Source organism: Monodelphis domestica, chromosome 6 (genome assembly GCF_027887165.1).
Source record: "Monodelphis domestica isolate mMonDom1 chromosome 6, mMonDom1.pri, whole genome shotgun sequence".
NCBI lineage: Eukaryota > Metazoa > Chordata > Mammalia > Didelphimorphia > Didelphidae > Monodelphis > Monodelphis domestica.
This window is the reverse complement of record NC_077232.1, coordinates 19,011,005-19,033,588: the sequence shown is the minus strand read 5'-3', so window position 1 is coordinate 19,033,588 and position 22,584 is coordinate 19,011,005. Positions and strand designations below refer to the sequence as shown.

The 22,584-nt window shown below is 37.8% G+C and overlaps 1 protein-coding gene across 1 annotated transcript; it reads right to left on the bottom strand.

The window, feature by feature from the left end:
• Positions 1–17,227: 17,227 nt before the first annotated feature.
• Positions 17,228–18,176, bottom strand: LOC130453480 (olfactory receptor 5B2-like). Its single transcript, XM_056803750.1, has one exon. The coding sequence runs from the start codon at positions 18,164–18,166 to the stop codon at positions 17,228–17,230; it is 939 nt and encodes a 312-aa protein (XP_056659728.1). The 5' UTR covers positions 18,167–18,176.
• Between the last annotated feature and the right edge of the window lie 4,408 nt (positions 18,177–22,584).

The window sequence follows — 22,584 nt, the reverse complement described above, 5'->3', positions numbered from 1 at the left end:
TAAAAATATGATTTATTGCTTTGGACAGGAAGCATGTCCTGTCTAAATTTTGGATTTCTCTCCTCAGTCCCCTCCCTTTCACCTCTGAGTTAAACACGAGGCTCTGCACATAGTCTTGTTTCCATAAAGGCTATAAAGAGATCACTTATTACTTAGGTTCTATCTGCATTAGGAGCAAAGTTCTCACCTATTTGTTTATCCTTTACAATGTTCTTTTAGTTAATTATAAGACAATCACCTTGGAAAAACTATAGCAAAGTAGAAAGTAATTGGCACTATATTTTTAACATTTTATAGAACACTCTGCATAGATGTTGTCGGTCTCATTTTACTAATGGGAATTGTGAAGCTCAGATAATATTGGAGACTTTCCCATGGCAACACAACTGTCAAAGACAATGCTGGAGTCAGAATTTTATCCCAAGCCTCCTTATAGGAATCCATCCCTGATCCCACTACCCATACTCCTTCTTGCCTTCCTATCTTGTCTACTCCATCTCTCAGAATGGACCCAACATTTAAGAAAGATTAATGGGGGTACAAGGGCTAAATCCAGATAGCTACTCTGGATATCAGGATGACAATGCAGTTGGTGACCTCCCCTCCTATTCAGTTTCAGGATAAATAATAGAAAGTAGATTAAGGAATAACTAACCCAGTGGGGTCTTGCTTCTAGGTGTGCCTCAAGTCATGGAGTTCTAAGAGCATTAAATTGGGATACTGGTGCAAAAGACAGTCATCAGATAAGGATTTTATGCTGACTTGGAACTAAGAGATGTTGTGCCAGTGATAATGAACCTTTTAATGACCAAGTGCCATCCCCCACCCAGAGACCATGTGCCATGCCCCACTCCCCCACCAAGTGCTTGGTATACCCTATTCCCACCTTTACTCCACACAGGGAAGGGAGAAGGTGCTTCTATGGGGCTGCTGGAAGGATAGGTGGGTGAAGTGAGGAATGTCCTCAATGAGTGTAGAGGGGGAGGGGAGTGGCCTGAGCACTCCACTCCCCTCCAACTCTGCCACCTGTGAACTACCCACCTTACCCCACATAGGGTAAAGTGGGGGATATGTGCCCACTAAAATACTCTATATGGCATCTTTGGCATGTATGTCATAGGTTCACTATCACTGTTGTATTGATTTAGAATCTTGAACCCTAGAGACTACATTTCCAAAAAATCCCTTTTCCTTTTTCTGTTTGTGCATCTCCTTATGTGGATGGAGTTTGGAGTTTCCATGTCCGCTTCACAAGGGCTCTCTCTGGCTCAGACTATGCTATGTTGGAGGCTCTTGAACATTGCCCTGGAAACAGTTCATGAACATAATGAGCCATCAAACTTTCTTCTGATCGTAGGGAGCAAACATGATTGCCCAGGGAGGCCACCTTTGCCCTTTCTATTTTCACCTTAACTCATTTTTAGTGAGGTATATAGAAAACATCTTGGACACAGAAGTCAAAAGACTTCGCTTTTGGCACTGGTTAAACTGAATGTCAAATCGTTTAACTCTTCAAAGCCTCAGTTCATTCATCTGTAACACAGGGATATTAATCTTTTCCCTGAATACTTTGAATGACTTCTGTTTTTGTGAGCTTCAAATATGATAATGGATATAAAAGAAAGAGTGTGGTAGCTACAATTAGCTAAGCAACTTTCAACTGGGCTTTTTGCAAGTTTCAAGTTTGCTTTTGCTCCCCTGAGAACTCACTCCAAGGGAAATTCCAGACACACCTGTTTCAGAGTGAACAATAGACCTTAAAGGGCTTGGTGACCCCAGTTTGGATGGGTCTAGTGAATATAGTCCTTTTTTGTCTTAGTAGTTTCTCTCATTGTATTAAAGTTCTCTCCCAGGTAGTCCAGCCCTTAGCTTGACCCTTTCCTTTTGTATTCATTGTAGTAGATGACTCCTTGATACCCCAGCTATTGGCTACAGCCTCTTTCCCAAGCCTGCTGGCAGCCTATCAATGCATGTTTGCTATAACAAGTTACCCAAAAGATATAAAAGACCCCAAAGTGTTATTGTTCTTTGGAGAATCATCTCAAAAGGTGATCCTCCCAAAGATACTGTCCCCAGAGTCCCAGGGTTCTGACTGTGTAGTTTCTTGATGTTTGGCTCTGTGGTAGTGGCTGATTATTGGACCTTTCTCCTGATTAAAGACATGTTTTTTGCTGACTACTTTAGTAGTTCTGTGTTATTTCCAAGTTAACACAACCTAAAAGAAATGACATTACTTGTCTGAATCTCAGTATCCTCTATAAACTGCTTATATTTTCCTATGCTATTTAATAGAAAAAAAGTGTTTTGTAAATCATAATAATTAACCAATATATGAACTCTTCTGTTTTGAATAATTTTTTTTAGTTCACTCTGAATTCTATTTGGTAAGACTGTGTCCTTTTGCACGCCAATCAGTAGACTGCCAAGCAGAAGGTTCCTCCTGAGTAGGTGTGACGACTTAGGCAGAATAATGAGATGGGAGACAGCTTAGATGTTTCAGACTTGTTGCACAGGCATGGAAAGAAGCTGCTCCACCAGGCCCAGGGTTCCTGTTTATTATATAACTAAGTGGTTACATGCTTTTCTGGCACATAGTCTCATTTTTCAATATACATGATTTCTTGCAAATAATTGGATATGTCACACATTAATTTTTGACAAATAATTTAATTAGCATTCTATGATCATCTTGCATACCATGTTGCTACAATAAAACAAAGTTTGCTAGAGATAAATGACACAGGCAGGGTAACCAGGGGTCAGTTCCCACTGACCTGTGGGATGACCAGCTAAGAGAACCTTTATTGCTTTTAATCAGCTTTCATAGTCAATCAGAATTACTTAGGCGATAAGTAACAAAAACATTTGCTGCTAGGTGCAGGATTAAAGGCTAATTTAATACAGGTCAGATTTTGGTCTTTTCTATTTTTTAATTTTCATTTCTCTATGTTTCACTCAAACACTTTGTGATTTTGCTCTGGCTATTGTAAACATAAACCAGTGAAGTGTGTCCTATTGGCCTGGGTTTGAGAGGTGATTAATGCTCCTGACATGCCTGGCTTGCCATGGGTGTGGGGTACCTAAGTGTGATTCTGCTAATAGAGAGAAAGGAGGGAGGTAGTGGGTACATAAACTTCTTTAGGTTTAAATTCTGTAAATATGATCTTGGGGGTGGTATTCTGGAGGGATTAAACACGGGATATATGTATTAATCTTGTATTTTGCTCTTATATTATTTTTCCCGAAACTAGGGAGAGAACAATAATGATAGCAATTCCATTAGTAAGGGAAGTTAGTGGGAGAAGTCACATAGAAGGGGCCTGAGTAGGTGTCTCCATATTTCCAGAGGGTCACTTTGCAACTCTGGTATCCATGTGTGACCATGTCAGTCAGCATGGGTTTGATTGCCCCCAGCAGTGTCCCATTCAACCATCACATCTTGGTCCCATTGGCTTAGTGGATCTTGTCTTAAAGGACATATGCATGTGCATGTGAATATCTGATTGATTGACTAATCTGGGAAATGCTCTAGATTTAATTTACTTATATTCTAATAAAGCATTTCAAAGAGTCTAAACATGAACAATGAGAATATAGTTCGGTTCGTTCAGACCTGGTTGAACAGTTAAATTCAGGATAAATCAGGGATGGATAGGTACCTCAAAGGAGGTCAAGTGTAGGATAGTGACCCTGGGAGCTATTCACAGGGCTATGACTTAAACATAGGAAGCTCTTAAAGTTTATATAATCCTTTCCATACTTTATTTCATTTCAGCTTTGTAGATCATCTAAGGGGAAAGTACTAAAGGCATTAGCATCCATTTTACTAACAGTGGAAACAGAATTCAGAGAGTATTAGGGACTTGCCCATGTTCACACTGTTAGTGTCAGCAATCAAATTTGAGACTAGGTCTTCCCACCTTTTGACTAGCTAGGTGATAGTGTGGATAGATTGTTGACTCATCTTCCTGGGTTCACATCTGGCTTCAGACACTTACTAGCTGGCTGACTGTGGACAAGACACTTAACCCTGTTTGCCTCAGTTCCTCATCAGTAGAATGAACTGCAGAAGGTGATGATCTTGTGTGGGGGTCCAGCCCTCGCAGGAGGATCCAGGGGGCCCTTGCAGGAGAAAAGGGTCAGCATCAGCGATGTGAGAGAGGAGATGAGAGACAGTTAAAGCTCTACCTGCAGCCAGGCATTACAGAAACTGCTCTGCTTAGGTTCAGACTGATTTTATTTTTATACACTCAATGATTACACACACAGGTTCATTTCCATCATACATTAACTTTTACAAAATTGTTTGATTGGCATTCTCTAATGATCCTATATTCTTTGATTCCATAAATTTTAACAGAAGACCCAAAGCTTTGCAGAAAATATTTGTGTTCTCATCATGGGGTTGCTCAGCTATAGGTTACTTGTTCATTGACCTGTGAGGTACCAGACATGCAGTTAAGTTAAGAATGATTATTCATTACACTAACCAATTACACAATCAATCAGACTTCAAAGGATACAATCAACATACCTCATTCCAAGTGTTATTCCAATATCTCCAGTGTTTTACTAAGGTATGCTTGACATGTTGCCTAGCCTACAGAGTTAACAAAATAATTAGGTGCAGTGGAATGTACCAGCCTTTCCATGAAAGGCAATTCTCTATATTTTTTCCATTATCCTTCTATGTTAATATACCTGATCAGGGAAGCTTATCATCCCTGACCTTTTATTATGTAAGCTCCTATATATGGTAGTGGAGGATGCAAGTACAGTTTTGTTGGGAGTTTATACCTAGGGGAGCCCCATCTACGATCCCTTATCCAAATAGGTACATAGGAGTCCTTAGGTTTGATTTTGTAAGTAGAATCTCTTGGCGATATTCTAGGAGGAATTTCTGTATCATTATATGTAAGGGTGGGATTTTCCTGGGGATCTATAAAGGCCCTAGTAACAGCCTCCACCTGTTTTTCTGTGTTTCCCTGGAGCCAAGTAAGAATAGTAATCATAACAATTCCAATAATAGAGTGTTAGTAAGAGAGGAGTCACACAGGGGAGTCTGAGTGGGTATTTCCATCCTTCCTAGGGGCTTCAGTGCAGTCCCCGGATTCTACCTACAATCCTGTCAAACAGTGTGGATTTGATGGCTCCCAGAAACCTTGTTTTATGCAACCCCAAAATTTATCTTTGTCCCTTGGAAACTTGCCTTCAGGGAACTCTCAGTCTGGCCTTTATCTTAGACTGAACAGTGTACCATTAGTAGTAGTCTCTTGGTAACCGAGGATGACTATTGTCTTTGTGCGCTTTCATCTGTGATGTAGATGAGTGTGCACAAAAACACTTGTGCGTGAAGGAGATTTAAGTGGAAAAGTTGATGCACAGGGACAGTCCCACTCTCTCGGCTTTGGAAGCCTGGGTCCATTGGCAGGAAAAATCGTTACACCTGGAGACTTCCTCAGCTGTATTAGATGGCCGTGTTTTCTTTTGTGCTCCAACACGCCCTAAGCACTCCACAGTGCTTTGTTGTGTTGCCCTCTCAGCCGTTGAACCTTCTTATTGGTTTCTTCCGTCTGTTCAGCCGAAGCAATCTTCACATGCTGGGTGAGCAAAGCCCTGGTTCACCAGGGGTCCACAATGACCCAATGGCTACCCTCACAAGGTTTAGTCAGCCTGTTGAAGCCGTTGCCCGGGGTGTGGCCGCTGCCGCATGCTAGCAGCTACTGGGAGCCACAAGTGAGAGCTGGGTATCAGGTGAGGGTCAGAGGTTGGAGAGCTACCCTAGGAGGGCACAACAAGTCCTCCATACCAGAGATACTCCTCCTCTTGAGCACCCCATACACCCCAGTGTACCATTAAACATCCATTAAACACCCTGAATAGGAGTGATAGAAATACTCAAACATTAAGTCCTCTTTTTGTCTTCTTAGTCACTTAAGACACTTCTTGGTACCTCAGTCTCAGGCTGCAACCCCTTCCCAAGCCTCCAAGTAACCAGTCAGTGTGTGTTGACTTTCCTTAATTCCCCAAAGTGTATATAGGACTCCAAGTTCTTGAGTTCATTGGAAAATCTCCTTTTGAGATGCATTTTCCCAGAGACAGTGTTCTCCCAGTCCAGAGCTTGTCTCTATGTGGGATTTTGTGTATGACATTGTGGTGGCTGATAGAGCATTGTTTCTCTTGTCCTAATTAAAGGTTTGTTCTATCCAACTACTTTAGTAGTTCTGGGTTTTTCAAGGTGAACAAAGGAACAAAGGAAATGACAAATGGCAAACCATTCCTATATCATTGCCAAGAAAATCCAAGATTTATAAATAAAAACTCATCTGGAGGTGTATTACAAGATTTATAAAGAGAAAGAGAGAAAGAGAAATTGAGTATCTAGCCTTTCTAATTTAAGATAAAATATTCAGTCCCCATTGCAGCCAGCACTCCTAGGCACAGCAGCTTTGCAGAGATTGCCAGAGAAGATAAGGCTGCCAGAATGGTTAGACAGTCTACTCAGATAGAGATACAGGAGCAAAAGAGACCCACTCTATTTCCTGCACTGTCTTTTCCAACCTAAGTTCCTCCATTGTATCTTTCCTTGGCCAATGGGTACCTGACAGGATTCCAGGAAATGCCTACTAGGATGCAGTGTCAGGCTGTCAGAAGAGTGAATCTGATTCCTATGTTGGTTGCATGGGATCAAAGCTGGGATGGGGGCCTCCTAAATATTTACCTCACACAAATCACAAAGAGTTGGACATGGCTAAAATGAATGAACAACAACTTCCTGTCTCTAAGTCTATTATTCTATTTGTTATATCAAACTCTCTCTTCTACAATCACTCCAATCTTAAGTTTTAGATCCTAGGACTTATTTCTCAGAACCCATGTGATTTGAAGAAAATGATTGAGGGGGTTCCAAAAGAGAACATTTTTCAAACATCTTGGACCTGGGTGCTAGGACTGAAGTCTTAATGCCAGGAAGAAAATATTCTGACTTAAGCTGTTTTCACATTCTTGGAACTAAGAGGTCAAAAGTCTCTAGATCCTGAAAGGTCACCTTCAGCTCCTGTTGTAGTAAGGTTGTCAATAGAGTTAGTGACCTTCACTCTGACTCAATTTTAGGATGAAAAATAGATACCAGATGAATGAGTGGCTCAGGACGGTCCTTCCTTCAGGTGGTTTCCATGCCAATGAGTTCTAAGAGCACACTTGGATGCTTGTGACTGAAGGCACTGATCAAGTAAGGGCTTATAAATACACTGAAGTACAGTCCTTCTGGGACCAATTCACAAATATAACAAGCCATTAAACTTTGTTCTGAATAAAGAGACCAAATCCTATTGCATGGGGAGATCATTTTCTATTTTTGTCTTTGTAATTCTTAGTTCTGAAGTGAGATAGTTGTCTTAGGAATCTGAATACTGGGTTTCTAGTTTTGATCCAACCACTTCCTACCTGATTGACTCTGGCAATCCAATCAACTTCTTTAATCCTGTTTACTCATTTGTAAAATAGAGATAATCATCACTTTTCTATATACACTAAAGGGATTTTATATTAATCCAATGTTATACTCAATGACAAAAAGATAGTGTAGTGTCTCTTATTAGTGACAGAACCTTAATGACATGACACAACTAGTCTGAATCTGTTTCCTCATCTGAGAAATGCTAATATTTTCCCTTCTTAGTTTACAGGGATATTAGAAAGAGTTTTGTGAATTCACACATATAAGAGCCAATGTGGTTTTAATCATTGCTAATTATTAATTTTCCTTTAGTCTATTTTGAGGTTTATCCGATGAGATTGTGTTCCATTCATCCATCCTACCTTGGTGGCCCCCTCCTCAACCTTAGTGAACCTGTTACTGAAGGATAAATGAACAAATCTGCTCTATTTGGGTAATATTGTAGATTTCATTTGCCTTTCTTTTGGCAAAGCATTTACCATAGTTTTAAAGATGGAAAACATATCTCTTTGAATATTCAGGTTCAAAGACAAGTCTCTGTTTGGTACATGCCACTACCTACCAGTGGAATGATGTGTTGACTAAGAGTGTGTTGCATGAGACACTTATCAATGAGTTTGTTATAAACCTATTTGACAGGCATGTTTTCAGATTACACAAATAATAGGTCTAATTAATAAGTCAAATAGCATTCCTGTGGTCCAGTGAATACAGTACTGGACCTGGAATCAAGAAGAAGAGTTTAAATCTAGATCCTGACACAACTAGCAGTGTGTTCCCCAGAGCATCACTTAATAGCACCTATTGTAGGGGGTTGTTATAAAGATGAAATGAGATATGTGCAAAATGCTTGCCAAAATTAAATATTCCCTCTTCAAAAATAGTAGCTATTGTATTAGATCTTGGTAGGCTAGAATTTTGGCTCTAATCACATGAAATTTAATAGGACAAATAAAAATATTACTTTTGCATTAAAAAGACAAGTGCCACAAATGCAGTGTAGATGAGAAATGAGTAGTTGGCAATTTGTCTGGAAAAATATATGGTAGGTTTTTTAGGATGCCAGCAGATATGTGATTAACCATTGTAATAATCACAATTATAGCTGGTGGGTATATATTTCTCTAAGGTTTTCAGAGAATAGATAATCTCATTTGAAGTATAAAATCTTTTATTACTACAAGAGAAATTTTCTCTTGTGTCACCTCCCCTAAATTTTCATGTCTACCAATCACAGCAGACGCTTTTCTCCAGGACTGCCCATTCTTTAGTTCTCACCTTCTTTGATTAGATTTTCTCCAGGACTGTCCACTCTTTAGTTCTCACCTTCTCTGGTTAGATTATATCTTTTGAGCTACTTCACACTTCTTTGTTAAGCTCACCTTTTGTGAGTTACTTGACCTTTTTGTGATTAATTTAACCTTTAGAGTTACTTAACACCTTTTTGTATTAGATCTAAAAATAGACTTAGCTTAAAGTTCTAGCTTCACTATAAGGTATGAGTTAAGTACCTTTATTGTTCAATCAGGAGTTTACAACTTTATCTTCCCCTAAAACATGTCTAAGTAGGGTGGAGTAGTTTTTAAAGTTCACAGTATTCTCATAGAGATAGGTTTAATAAATGTGTTTACTTCTCACATGTGGAGGAGAACAACTTTTAGGAGGGAAAGCCTGAGAGAATTACCACTCTACATATACCGGTAGGGAACAATAAATAGGGGAGGATAATATCCACAAGGGAAAGCCCTTAGCTGCTCATGCTTCAAATTTATGTACTATTTCAGAAAAAGAACCAGTATGATAACAGAATACAAATGGAATATTGCACTGTTATCTATAGGACCAGTAAAGAAAGAATATTTTTCCAAATTATTTATTATGGGATATGGAATAAGGATCAGAGTAAGACAAATTTTAGGAAAATAGAGAACTTAGTCCTAATGGTACCATTTTACCAAGAGGCTCAAGAAAGGGGGGGGGTCATGGAGCCAGAACATCCAAACCAATTTTCTTCAATTCATGATCTACCTCCTCTACTCCATCCTAACCCTCTATCATCTAAACCAAAAGCTGTTCTGCCCAGGGTATAGTTGGACAATGAAAGACACAGTGAGCAAAATTTGAATTCATTCTAATACATAGTGGCATATGATGAGGATTATTGTAATAGCTATCATGCAGAGAGCCAGGTTTTAGAAGGTATATTAGAACCACCCATCAGATATAGACTTATTCACATTATAAATAATGCTTGTCATTGGTTTTAAATAAATATGGATCATTTAAAGAAAAACCCCATTTATTTCAATGTTATCTCATTTTTTTAGTAGTATAGGCACTGTATTTCATCAGAAAATTTTTTCAAATATATTGAGACAATCATATGATTTTGTTATTGATATGATTAATTATTCTAATAGTTTTCTAATATTGAACCATACCTGCTTGCCTGGTATAAAACTCATGTGGTCTTAAAGTATTATCTTTGTGATATATCTCTTTAATCTCCTTGAAAATATTTTTATCTAGAATATTTGCATTAGTGTGCATTAGGGAGATTGATCTATAGTTTTCCTTCTCTGTTTTAGCTCTTCCTTCCTGGTTAAGGTTTCAACACCATATTTGTGTAATAGAAGGGATTTGTTAGTGTGAACTTTAGATTACTCCACCATACTTAGTCTAACAAAAACAGGAATATCTACACCCATACTTAAGGATTAAGTATTTAGGAGGATGGCCTATGACAGACACGTGCTTGCAAATGACAAATCAGAAACAACTGATAGACCCCTGGGCTGTCCTAAGTCAGGCTTAAGCTACCATGGGTACATGTGAGACACAGGAAAGTGATTTAAAACCATCTATATATTTCACGTCACTTCCTATCTCCAGCCGCTTTCTGTGGAGAGGTGGCTCTGGTCTGCAGCATGCTGAGCGTTTTAGCATCTTGGTGTGAAGGCAGCTAGTCCGATTTGAAGGTGAATTTTTCTTGATACTATCCTGGGAGAAGTTGAGTAGCTTAGTTCAGGTGAGGCATCTTAATTGAGTTCTATCAGAGTTTAGACTGATTCCGTTCTCCTTTACCTTCCAAACATTATCCTCTTAGAAAGCCTCGAATCTTCAGAGACCTCATGGCAGAGGTCTTTGAACTTCCCTTGGCAGAGGTCAGGCAGAGAAATCCTATGCCCTCCCCTCTCTTCTCCTTAATTCCTTCCCTCTATATTAATTAAAATCGCCATAAATTTCCAACTGACTTGGGTATTGTATTTGGGATTTCCTCTGGTGACCAAAATTAGTTTAGATTTTTGTCACAACCCTAAAATCACCTTTACAGTAGAATTCCTTCTTCACCCTTTTTCTCAAATAGTTTACATAGTATGGGATTTAATTGTTTTTAAATGTTTGGAAAAATTCACTTTTGAATCCATTTGTCCCTGGGGAATCTTTTCATAGGGAATTCATTAATGGTTTGCTCAATTTTTTTCTGAGATGGGATTGTTTAAGTATTCTATTTCCTCTTCTCTTAACCTGGGAAATTTATATTTCTAAAAAATATTCATGTACTTCATTTAGATTGTCAGACTTAATGGTATATGAAGGTGAAATAACTCCTTAAAATTGCTTTAATTTTCTTTTCATTGGTTGTGCATTCATTGTTTTCATTTTTGATAATGGTAATTTGGTTTTCTTCTTTTAAAAATAATATTAACCAATTGTATATTTATTTCATTGTTTTTTTAAATAATACTAATTTGTTTTTACTTATCAGCTCAATAGTTTATTTCTTTTTCAATTGTATTAATCTCACCACTTGTTTGCAGGATTTCCAATTTGGTGTTTACTTGGGGTTTCTGAATTCGTTCTTTTTCTAGTTTTTTTTTAGTTGCCCATTTTATTGATATTCTCTTTTTTGCTTTAATTGATGTGAGTATTTAGATTTAGAAATTTTTTTCATGAGTACTGCTTTGGCAGCATCCCACACATTTTATATGTTGTCTTTTTATTTAAAGAAATTGTTGATTGTTTCTATGATTTGTTCTTTGACTTACTCATTCTTTAGGACATGATTATTTAGTTTCCAATTATTTGTTAGTTTTTCTTCAATATTTTGTTGAATGTACTTTTCATCACATTATTGTTTGGAAAGGATGCAGTTGATATTTATTCTTTTCTGCATTTTTTGTGAGTTTTTAATGCCCTATTACATAGTCAATTTTTGTGAGGGTGCCATGTACTGCTGAGAAAAGCTGTATTCCTTTCTAATCCCACCCATTTTTCTCTAGAAATCTGTCATATCTAACTTTTCTAAAATTCTATTCACCTCCTCAGTTCATTTCTTGTTTATTTTTGGTTGGATTTATTTAGTTTTCAGAGCAGAAGTTTGCTCAAACACTAGTAATTTTTACTATTTCCTCCTATAAATCATGTACCTATATGTTTAGTATAAATATTACCTTATCTATGGTATCTTTTATCAAGATGTAATTTGCTTCATTATCTCTTAAATTTAGACCAATTTTCATTTTTGCTTTGTCTGAGATCATAATTGCTAGTCCTGATTTTATTAATTTATTTTTGTTTTAGTTCAAGTATAATAGATTTTGCTCCAGCTCCTTAACTTTACTCTATATGTCTCCCTGCTTTAAAAGTATTTCTTGTAGACAATCTATTGTGATTCTGATTCTTAATCTGCTCTTCTACCCTTTTCCATTTTATGGTTGAATTCATACCATTCATATTCACAGTCATGATTACTGTGTATTTCCTTCTTTCTTATTGTTTTCCTGTTTATCTCTTCTCTCCCTTTCTTTCTCCTTTAAGTCTCTCCCTGGTCTTTGAAGTACTTCTCAAAAATCCACCTTCCTTTTTATCCCAACCTTTTCTTCTCTCTCTTTTCCTACTTCCCTAAATAATATAACAAAATGAGTTTGGATGTTATTCCTGCTTTAAGCAGGAATTCTGAGGAAAGTAAGTTTCAATCATTGCTGAACACCCCACCCCCATTTTTCTTCCACTGCATTAACTCTTATGTGCCTTCTCATCTTAGATTATTTATTCCCATCTATCAGTCATTTTCTCTTTTTCCAATGTGTTTCTCATTCTGACTCCTTGATTTAATTTTTTTGGATATCATCCCATCATATTCCACTTACTTCTTGTCTTCTGCTTATATATATATTCCCTCTTACTGCCCTAATAGTCATAAGGTTCTTAATTTACTTTAGGGCTTTAAATGCTTTTAGTGCCTAAGGTACTTTAAATGCCTTAAGTATCATGGATATCTTTAGTATCTTAATTATCACCTTCCTATGTAGAAATGTAAATAGTTTAACCATTTTGAATCCCTTGAGTTTTTATTTTCTGTATACTATTTTTATGTTTCTCTTGAGGATTGTAGATGATCCTTGAATTTTCTTTTCAGTGCTGATATTTTTATCAGGACTACTTGGAAGCACTTTATTTCATCAAATATACTTTTTTACTCTGGAGGATTATGCCTAGTTTTCCTAGGCAAATGATTCTTGGTTATAATTCCAAATCATTTGCTTTCTAGTTTGTCATGTCCCGTGCCCTCCAGCCCATTAATATAGAACCTATTAGGTCCTATGTATTCCTGACTGTGGTTCTACAATATCTGAAATGTTTTTTTTCTGACTATTTACAGTGTTTTCTCTTTGACCTGGAAATTCTGTAAATTGGTTATAATAATCCAGGGAGTTTTCATTATGCTAACTCTTTCAGGAGGTGATTGGTGGATTCCTTCAATTTTTATTTCCCCCTCTTGTCTGAGAATATCAGGGTAGTTTTCCCTGATGAGTTCTTGTAATATGATGTTTAGGTTCTTTTTCTATCTTAGCTTTTAGTTAATCTTTCTTGTATCTATTTATTCAGTTGATTATTTTTCCAGTTGTGGTATTTCAAATTTTCTTCTATTTTTTTTTCATCCCTTTGACTTTGTTTTATTACCTTAAGGAAGTATTAGCTTTGATTTATCCAATTCTAATTTTAAGAAAGATATTTTTCTTTGCTGAGCTTTTGCACTTCCTTTTCTACTTGGCCAATTTTACTTTTTTTAAAGCCCTTATCTTTTATCTTAGAATAAACATTATGTATTGGTTCCAAGACAGAAGAGTGGTAAGAGCTAGATAGTGGGGATCAAGTGACTTGCCTAATGTCACACAGCTAGGGTATGAATAAGGCCAAATTTGAACCCCAAACTTCCTATTTCTAGGCCTGACTCTCAATTTATTGAGTCATTTAGTTGACTGACTCCCTAATATCGTTTTAAAATAGTTCTTTTCTTCAGTGGATTTTTGTTCCTCTTTTTCCATGTGACCAATTCTAATTTTTAGGAAGTTGTTTTCTTCAGTGAATTTTCCACAAACTATTGACATTTTCTCTCATCCCTCCCCAACCCAATTTTCTCCTACTTCTCTTATTTGCCTTTTAACTCATTTTTGAGCTATTCCAGAAGTTCATTTTGGGTCTGGAACACTTTCACAATTCCCCTTGAGGCTTCACATGCTTTTGCTTTGGCATTATTGTCCTGAGTTTTTATACTGGCTTACACAATCACTACAATAAATTTGTAAGACTAGGGTTTTTTTTTGTCTTTTGCTCATTTTATAGAATTTTTCACATCTTTACCTATATTTTGAAGTCCAGCTCTATTCCTAGCATTGAGGCAGTTCTGTCCTGAGCTTGTATTGTGGTCTATGCTAGTACTTGGGGTTGGTCTGGCTGTACTTTGAGGGCACTGCCTTGATGTCTTGCTGTGAAGAGTCTTTCAGCTGTTTTGCCCAGAACACTGCCTTGATGTCTTGCTGTGAAGAGTCTTTCAGTTGTTTTGCTCAAAAGCTACATGTTCCACATAAGGCCTTCTCTTCCTGATATTAGTTTCCCCAGGTGCATTTCACCACACTGAGATGATCTCCCTCCTCCCCACTGATAGATCTCTTAGGTATAGCATGATTTGTGTTGCTCTCTACTCTTGTCCCAATGAGACAAGCCCTTCTACAATGTGTTCTGTTACAATACCATTTCACCTTTTTTTTTTGTTGTTGTTGGTTATGCCAGTTCAGAATTTGTTTTGAGGCTTTGTGTATGATATGATTGTTTGAAGGTGGTATTGGGTGAGTTTGGAGCATTCCTTACTCCACCATCATAGTTCCTAGAAGCAGAAGTCTCTCTACATAACATTTCTGAGACTTCTACATAACTTCTCTATATAACAACTTCTGAAACCATATAACATTCCAAGAATACTGCTTTATGGTTTCCTTAGAAGTTTTTTTTAAATCAAAGATTGAGTTCTAATATTAGAGTCTTGGAATTTTTGACACAATAATACTATATTCTTTTTGCCTTTATATTTTGTGTATCATATTAGTTCTACTGATCAATATATATATTCCCAAATGAATACCAAATTATTTGGATGACTTTTACTTCTTATTATAGTTTAGGATATGCTGCTAAGCCATCTTCTTCCCTATTTATTCCTCATATTTTCCTCTGAGATTCTTGAGCTTTTGATTTTTCAGAAGAATTTCAATATTACTTTTCCTAGCTCTAAAATGTAAGAAATCCTCTGAGATTTGTGCAGGAGAGGCCACATGATTGGACCTGTGCTTTAAGAAAAATCACTTTTGTGGCTGAATGATGAATTGATTAGAATGGGGAGAGATTTAAGTCAGACATACCCATGAGCAAGCTTTTGTAATAATATAGATTTGGGTTGATGAGGGCATGTAGTAGAGTGGGGACAGTATCAGAGGAGAGGCAGGAGAATATTCAAGAGATAGTTCACAAGTCAAAATGATGGACTTTAAAATAGATTAGAGCCACTTCCTAGCTGTGTGACCCCGGGGAAGTCACTTGACCCCCATTGCCTAGCCCTTACCAATCTTCTGCATTGGAGCCAATACACAGTATTGACTCCAAGACGGAAGGTAAGGGTTAAAAAAACCAACAACAATAGATTAGATATGAGACAGAGAGTGAGGAATACAGGATGACTCCTAGGCTGCAAGCCTGAGGAATTTGGAGGATATTTTCTGCCCTTTATAGTAATAGGAAAGGTGAGGATAGGAGGAAATATGAGTTTAGCATCAGACACTCTGAGCTTAAAATGTCTGTTGCATATCCAGTTTGACATGTCTAAAAGGCAATTAGAGATGCAAGATTGAAGGTCAGAAAGAGAGTTTGAAGAAGGATAGGTACATCTGAGAACCATCAGTATTGACATAATATTTAAATTCATGGGAGCTGATGAGATTAGTAAGTGAAGTAGAATAAATGGAGAAGAGAAGAGAAGTGGACTGACCCTGGACAGAACCCTGAGGAATATTTTTGTTAGAAGGCATAATCTGAAAGAGGATCAAGCAAAGGATCCATAAAAAACAATCAGATATCTAGCACCAGAGCACGAGGACAGAATGGTGTCCCAAAAGTCTAGAGAAGAGAATTTTAAGCAGCAGTGTCAAAAGGTGCAGAGTGGTCAAGAAGGGTGAAGAGTAAGAAAAGGTCATTTGATTTGTGCGTTGAGAGATCATTAGTAATTTTGGAGAGAAAAGTTTCAATGGAAGAATATAGTCAGAAGCTGAGTTATAAAGGGTTAAGAAAAGAGTGGGAAGAGAGAAAGTAGAGGCACCTAGTACAGAGAGATTTTTTAAGAGTTTAGTTACAAAGGGCAAGAGAGATAGAAGACAGTAGTTAAGGGGATGGAAGGATTAAGGGAGGGTTTCACAAAAGCAGGAGAATCTAATGTTCTCATGTTAAATCTCATATTTAAGTTTCACAGAAAGAGCTCCCATTGCTTGTATAATTATTGAATGCACACTGAGCACAAGATAATCTTTGTTTCACTTAACTGACTGTAAAACATTTCTTTGTCCTTTTATGCCTATCAGATTAGGATTAATTTGTGAACAGCTGTTGTTCTTCCAGTCTAGCATAGTGAGGGAATATATTCAAAGAAATGTATCTATGTAAAGGACACAAGAGCCCTGAACAGAAGGAGCATCATGTAGTGGATAGAATGTTGTACTTAGTATCTGCAGCTTGAAATGCTTTCTTTCACTTAGTACTTTCTTGGAAAAGTCATTTAATCTTAAATTTTCTTATTTTTAAAATTTTTTAACATTTTATTTTTATATATATTATATATATATATATTATAACATTTAACAGTTAACATAACATAACAGTTAACATTTTCTTAACTGGAAAGCGAAGTGATAGGATCAAGAAACTTTAGATTATGTGATCCTTATGAAAAAACTGAAAGAGTTCATCAGCTGTCCTATATGGAATTTAGGGTCATCATGGGAAATTTCCTTGACATTCTAATGAAATTACTTTCACCCATATCATTTATTGGAAGTCCTTTCTTGACTTGTAGTGCCGACCTTTGTCTATACTTCTTCCAGAAGGTAAATATGAGCAAATGTTCTCATCTGACCTATACTTTCCTTCCAACTCCCTTGATTTCCTCTTCAAGTAGGAAATTGCTCAGGAAACATGAAAAATATTCTTTTTCTTCTCAATTATATGCTTTTGATCTTCAAAAATTACCTTTGCAAAAATCATAGTATCTTTAATCCTGGTATTTTCTGGCTCTAATTCGAGTTCTTTTTGTATTAGGCCATGTTATGCCTAGAAAAAGGAGGACTGAGGCTATTCTAAACGTCAGCATATATCTGAAAATAGGGTTTGGAAGCCTGAGAAAGAAGTTTCAGAGTTTTTTGTCCCTTAAAAAGTATAGATCTAAGAAACTCTTTGCCCTCTCATAGCTTTCCTAAAAGCATTCTTGACCTCTTTATTTCTCAAGCTATAGACTACAGGATTCAACATGGGAATGACCATGGTGTAGAACACTGACACCATTTTGTCTATATTTATGTGATGACTAGAATTAGGATGGAAGTACATGAAAATGATGGTCCCATACAATATGCACACTGCTGATAGGTGGGAGGCACAGGTGGAGAAGGCTTTCTGACGACCCTCAGCAGAGTGGATGCTCAGGATGGTTATAAAAATGAACAGATAGGACATCATGATGACTAAGAGTGCACAAAATACACTGAAACCTCCTATTATAAAGACCACCCACTGAATCATGTGGGTATCAGAACAGGAGAGAGCCAGTAGTGGGGGGATGTCACAGAAGAAGTGATGGATCACATTGGATCTACAAAAGGACAGGCTAAAGGTGTCTATGGTATGGATGGTAGAATGCAGAAAGCCACAGATATAGGAACCAATGGCCAGGCCAGCACACACACTTGATGTCATGATGGTCGTGTAATGTAAGGGTCTACACACAGCTGCATGGCGATCATAGGCCATGATGGCCAAGAGATAATTTTCAATGGACCCAAAGGCTACAAAAAAGAACAACTGTGCAGCACATCCGTTGTAAGAGATAACCTTATTCTCTTGGAGAAACCCAGTCATCACCTTGGGTGTAATAACTGAGGAGTAACCAAAATCCACCAGAGAGAGGTTACTGAGGAAAAAGTACATGGGAGTATGGAGACGGGAGTCACAGGAGATCAAGGCTATCATGCCCAGGTTCCCCACAAGGGTGATGAGGTAGATGAGGGTGAACAGAATGAAAAAGGGTACTTGTACCTCTGTAGCATCTGTTAATCCCAAAAGGATGAACTCATTTACATATGTCCTGTTCTCCATAGATGCCATTTGGGAGCTAGGTCATTGACCTGAAACACACACACACACACACACACAAAATCATAAGAATTAATTCTCTACAATGAATCATTGTATGTACAATGTACATATGTATGTACATATGTATGTACAATGTACAATGTATGTATTGTACAATGAATACATCTCTAATAAGAGGGGTGGTAATAGAGAATTTAGAGTCCAGAAGAATCTTAATGGTTGTTATAAGTATTTAGGACCCCAAAATTAAATGATACTAAATTCCTCTTGAGAAAGAGTAACTAAAACTTGGTGTCATGGGAAAAGAGGAGTAGGTCTTCTGCCAGGAAGTCCCAAGTTCAAATCTGGCCTCAGACACTTAGTACTTGTGTAACCTTGGACATTCTCCCCATCCCATATGATTATGGGAGCCCATTCTATGAACCCTAGATATGAGCTTTGCCATGAGATTATTTGATTTCCTGACTATAAAACATTTCTTTGTCCTTTTATGCCTATAATTAATTTGTGAACAGCTGTTGTACTTCCAGCCTAGCAGAATGAGGGAATTAGTGTAAAAATTATGTAAACACACACACACACACACACACATAAACAAATACATATATTCTGCACATGCATATATATATTTAAATATGTGTGTATAAACATATATACATAGTGTATAGAGAAAATAAATATTAATATAGAGGTATGTAATACACATATATACATATTTACACATGCATCCATATGTACATACATATGCAAAGACCAATTGGATTTGGGTAAAAATACACATGTATATATGCATACACATGTGTATATACACACAAACCAGTTGTATTTGGGTACAAACACACACATATATATCTATCCACACAACCGTTTGGGTTGGTCTCAGGAAAGGTGTAGCATACCAGGTATATTAGCATCTTGTAAGTATTATTGTTGTATTGATATTTTTTCTTATGTGTTCATATACCAGACTCATGGACATGTTACTTATTGATTATTGTATTTCCAAATCTTCCGTCAAAAGGACAAAAGAATTCCTGAGCAGGACATTATTTGGTGCAGGGTCCTAGCTCCCACCTTGTTAGACCACATTTCTTACCAAGTCACATGTTTCATTAACCTCCTCCTCTTTGATTATGTAATTGTCAATTGAGCCAATGTTAAAGCCTATGCCATGTCACATGTTCATTAGCTCCCAGTCCACAATCCTAAATTCTCCAATAAATGTTTGGGGACACGTGCAGATTGCTCTGTCTCTCAATACCATCAGAGGAGCACACACCGTGGAGCCCATATTTTTTAATTCCTTGTCTCTGAGTCTTTATTCCTTTGTTGCTCTCTCTCTCTCTCTCTCTCTCTCTCTCTCTCTCTCTCTCTCTCTCTCTTTCTCTCTCCCTCTGTCTGTCTGTCTGCCTCTCTCTCTCTCTCTCTCTCTCTCTCTCTCTCTCTCTCTCAATCTCTGCTTCTCTCTTCTATCCATTTTCCCTCAGTTTCCAGTCTCCTCATGTGTCCACCCATGAAAATATTAATGTGTAACTGCAGGAGGTTATACAAGGTCTTACACAGAAGGTAATCTACACCTTCATTGGTGATAGGGATTCCAAATGGTGGTGTTGAGTGGTGAGGTCATTTTTGGTATGGAGGTCCATGTTTGCAAGGACTGCCCTGAATGAGGAATAGACCTAGCTCAGGTTAACTATAAAGGTGAATGTGTGAAGGGGAATAACATGGCCAAAGACAAGAACAGCACACAAAATTCAGGTTCTAGAGGTCTTTGAATGCCACCCTGAGGAATTTGTGTTCTAACCTGGAGATAGAAGAAAATCTAATGAGCTTTGAGTATGGGACTAGTGACCTGTTTAGATTTGAGTTACATAGTTATGAAAATCAGTCAAAAGAAATAAGAAACGTGCTACATTTTGAGGAGAACTGGATATGGTGACACAGACCTGGGTTCAAATCTTGCCTCAGATTGCTACTACCTACCTAATGTTAGGTATATCACTTTCTGTCCCTTTCAACAATTTTCTCAACTGTACAAGAAGGAGGTGGTCCCTCCACGTATCTATTATCCTATGTAATGATTTCTAATCTTAGCACCATCAGACAACTCATTGTCATTACCACTGTGAAATCAGAAGGGGGCCACCCTGAAGACTGAAAGCTATTTTTTTACTTTTGGTCCAATTCAAAAATGCCCACAACTAAAATAAATCATCACTTGGCAGCTGGATTTCTGGTGATGAGCCTCTCTTTACAAAACTGGGCTAGTTTTAGGACATCAGAACAACAGTCAGTCTATCCACAGGATATTATAGAAGATTTTCAGTTTGGGAGGCCCTGCCAGAAGTTGCCCTTCCCTAACCTCTTTTTAAGGGAAGCTATAATTACTTCCCCACCAATGAGGCCTTAGAATAGAAAATGCAAGTAGCCTGCCATATTTTATTACTGGCAACTTCTGCAGTGCAGAGACATTTCAGGGGACCAGAGAGGCCATAAAATTAGGGGTACAGTTACAGAAATTTAAATGATGACTCTATATGTGAGTCCCAGGAATTTTAAATGAGATCACCTACTTGCTCAATGCATTTCAATTTCTACATTTATTAACAAAGGCTGATCAAATTTAGAAATATGTGTTTCAATAACCACGCTGTGGAAGGGGAAAAGGGAAAAATACTGTGTATTGGTTCCAAGGCAGAAGAGTGGTAAGGGCTAGGCAATGGGGGTCAAGTGACTTGTCCAGAGTTCCACAGCTGGGAAGCTGGGAAGGATCTGGTTAGATTTGAACTTAGGACCTCCTGTCTCTAGGTCTGGCTCTCACTGAACTACCCAGCTGTGCCCCTAGTGGATAAAGCCTAGATTTGCAATCAAGAAGACCTAGGTGGGAATCCCACCTCAGATACTTAACTGTATGATCCTAGGCAAGTCACTTAAAGTCTCTTGGCCCCAATTTTCTTATCTATAAAATAGTGTTAATAATAATTAAGGCATTTATTTTAACAGAAGAACCAAAGTAGTTAGAAAGAACAAGTCTTTGTAAGGACAAGGGAGACAATGCTCTATTGACTGCCACACAGAGCAAAGCTCTGGTACTCTGGGAATATTGTCTTTGGAAAAATGCACATTGAAAGGGGAGTTTCTAATGAACTGAAGAACTTGGAGTCCTATAGTCTCATGTTGGCAAACCTATGGTACATGTTCTGGCATGTGCTGGAGGGAGCTGCTCCCTTCCCCCTCTCCATGTGTGCCTAAGGACATTTCTTACATCAATCACCCCTCTGCCCAGCAGCCCCATGGGAATGCTTTCTCCTTCACCTGTCTGGGGTAAGGGAGTGGTTCACGTGGGTTGCAGTTTGGGCAATCGGTCTCTAAAAGGTTTGCCATCATTACTATACTCACTCTGGTGAAAGAAGGAAAGGAAATACACTGACTGGTTACAAGTAGGCTTGGGAAAAGGTTGTGGCCTAAGGCTGGGGTACCAGGGGGTAGCTTCAGGGAGTCTAAGATGAAAAAAGGGTACTTGGGGTTTGAGTATCTCTATCACTCCTATTCAGGGTGCTTAAAGGATGCTTAATGGTCCATTGTTCAGTCTAAGATCAGGGTCAGTTTGGGAGCTTTCTGAAGGCAAGTTCCCAAGTGACAAAGGTACATTTGGAGGTTCCATAAAACAAAGTCATTATAGTTAAGAATCAATATTGTACATTAGTTTCAAGACAGAAGAGGGGTAAGGGAGGGGCAATAAGAGTTAAGTGACTTGCTCAGAGTTAAATGGCCAGGAAGTATCTGAAGCCAGATTTGAAGCCAGGATTACCAGTCTCTAGGTTACTTTCAATCTAGAAAACTGCCTAGTTGCTCCCTGTAGTCATCTTTTTAACAACATATTTTAAAAAAATATTCATTTGTTGTTAAGGTTCTATCTGCATCAGGATCACACTTTTGACTCATTCTTCTATAACTGAAAATGACCCTTTAATTATTGCAGAGGGAAAAAAAAAGAGATCAAGAATCTGTAGCACTGCAGATAACAATAATTAGAATTTATACCCTCTTTAATGCATTTTGTGTGTTTTATTTTGTGGGTAAGTGCTATGCTCTTTAGTAACATCCATTTTACTAATGAGGAAACCGAATCTTTGAAAGAGTTAAGCACTTGCCCAGGGTCACAAAGTCAGCCATAGGAATTGGACCCAAGTATTTCTGTCTCTCATCCGCCATCTAAATTCTAATTTCTTTTACAGATGGCTGAACAAGTATATCATCAAGTAATTAGACTTGAGATATACAGCTCCCTTGAGAGTCCATCTCTCAGTCCACCATATCACACATGTCCCTCCACCTGTACACTCTGGATTCTGAGATTTGATTTCATAGAACTTACTTGATGTTAAGAAAAATGGTCCCCAAAGTGAAAGTCAGCCAGGATCTTG

Bases quoted from the DNA above. Each gene is read 5' to 3' on its own strand.
- LOC130453480 (XM_056803750.1), bottom strand. From the start codon at position 18,166: ATGGCATCTATGGAGAACAGGACATATGTAAATGAGTTCATCCTTTTG.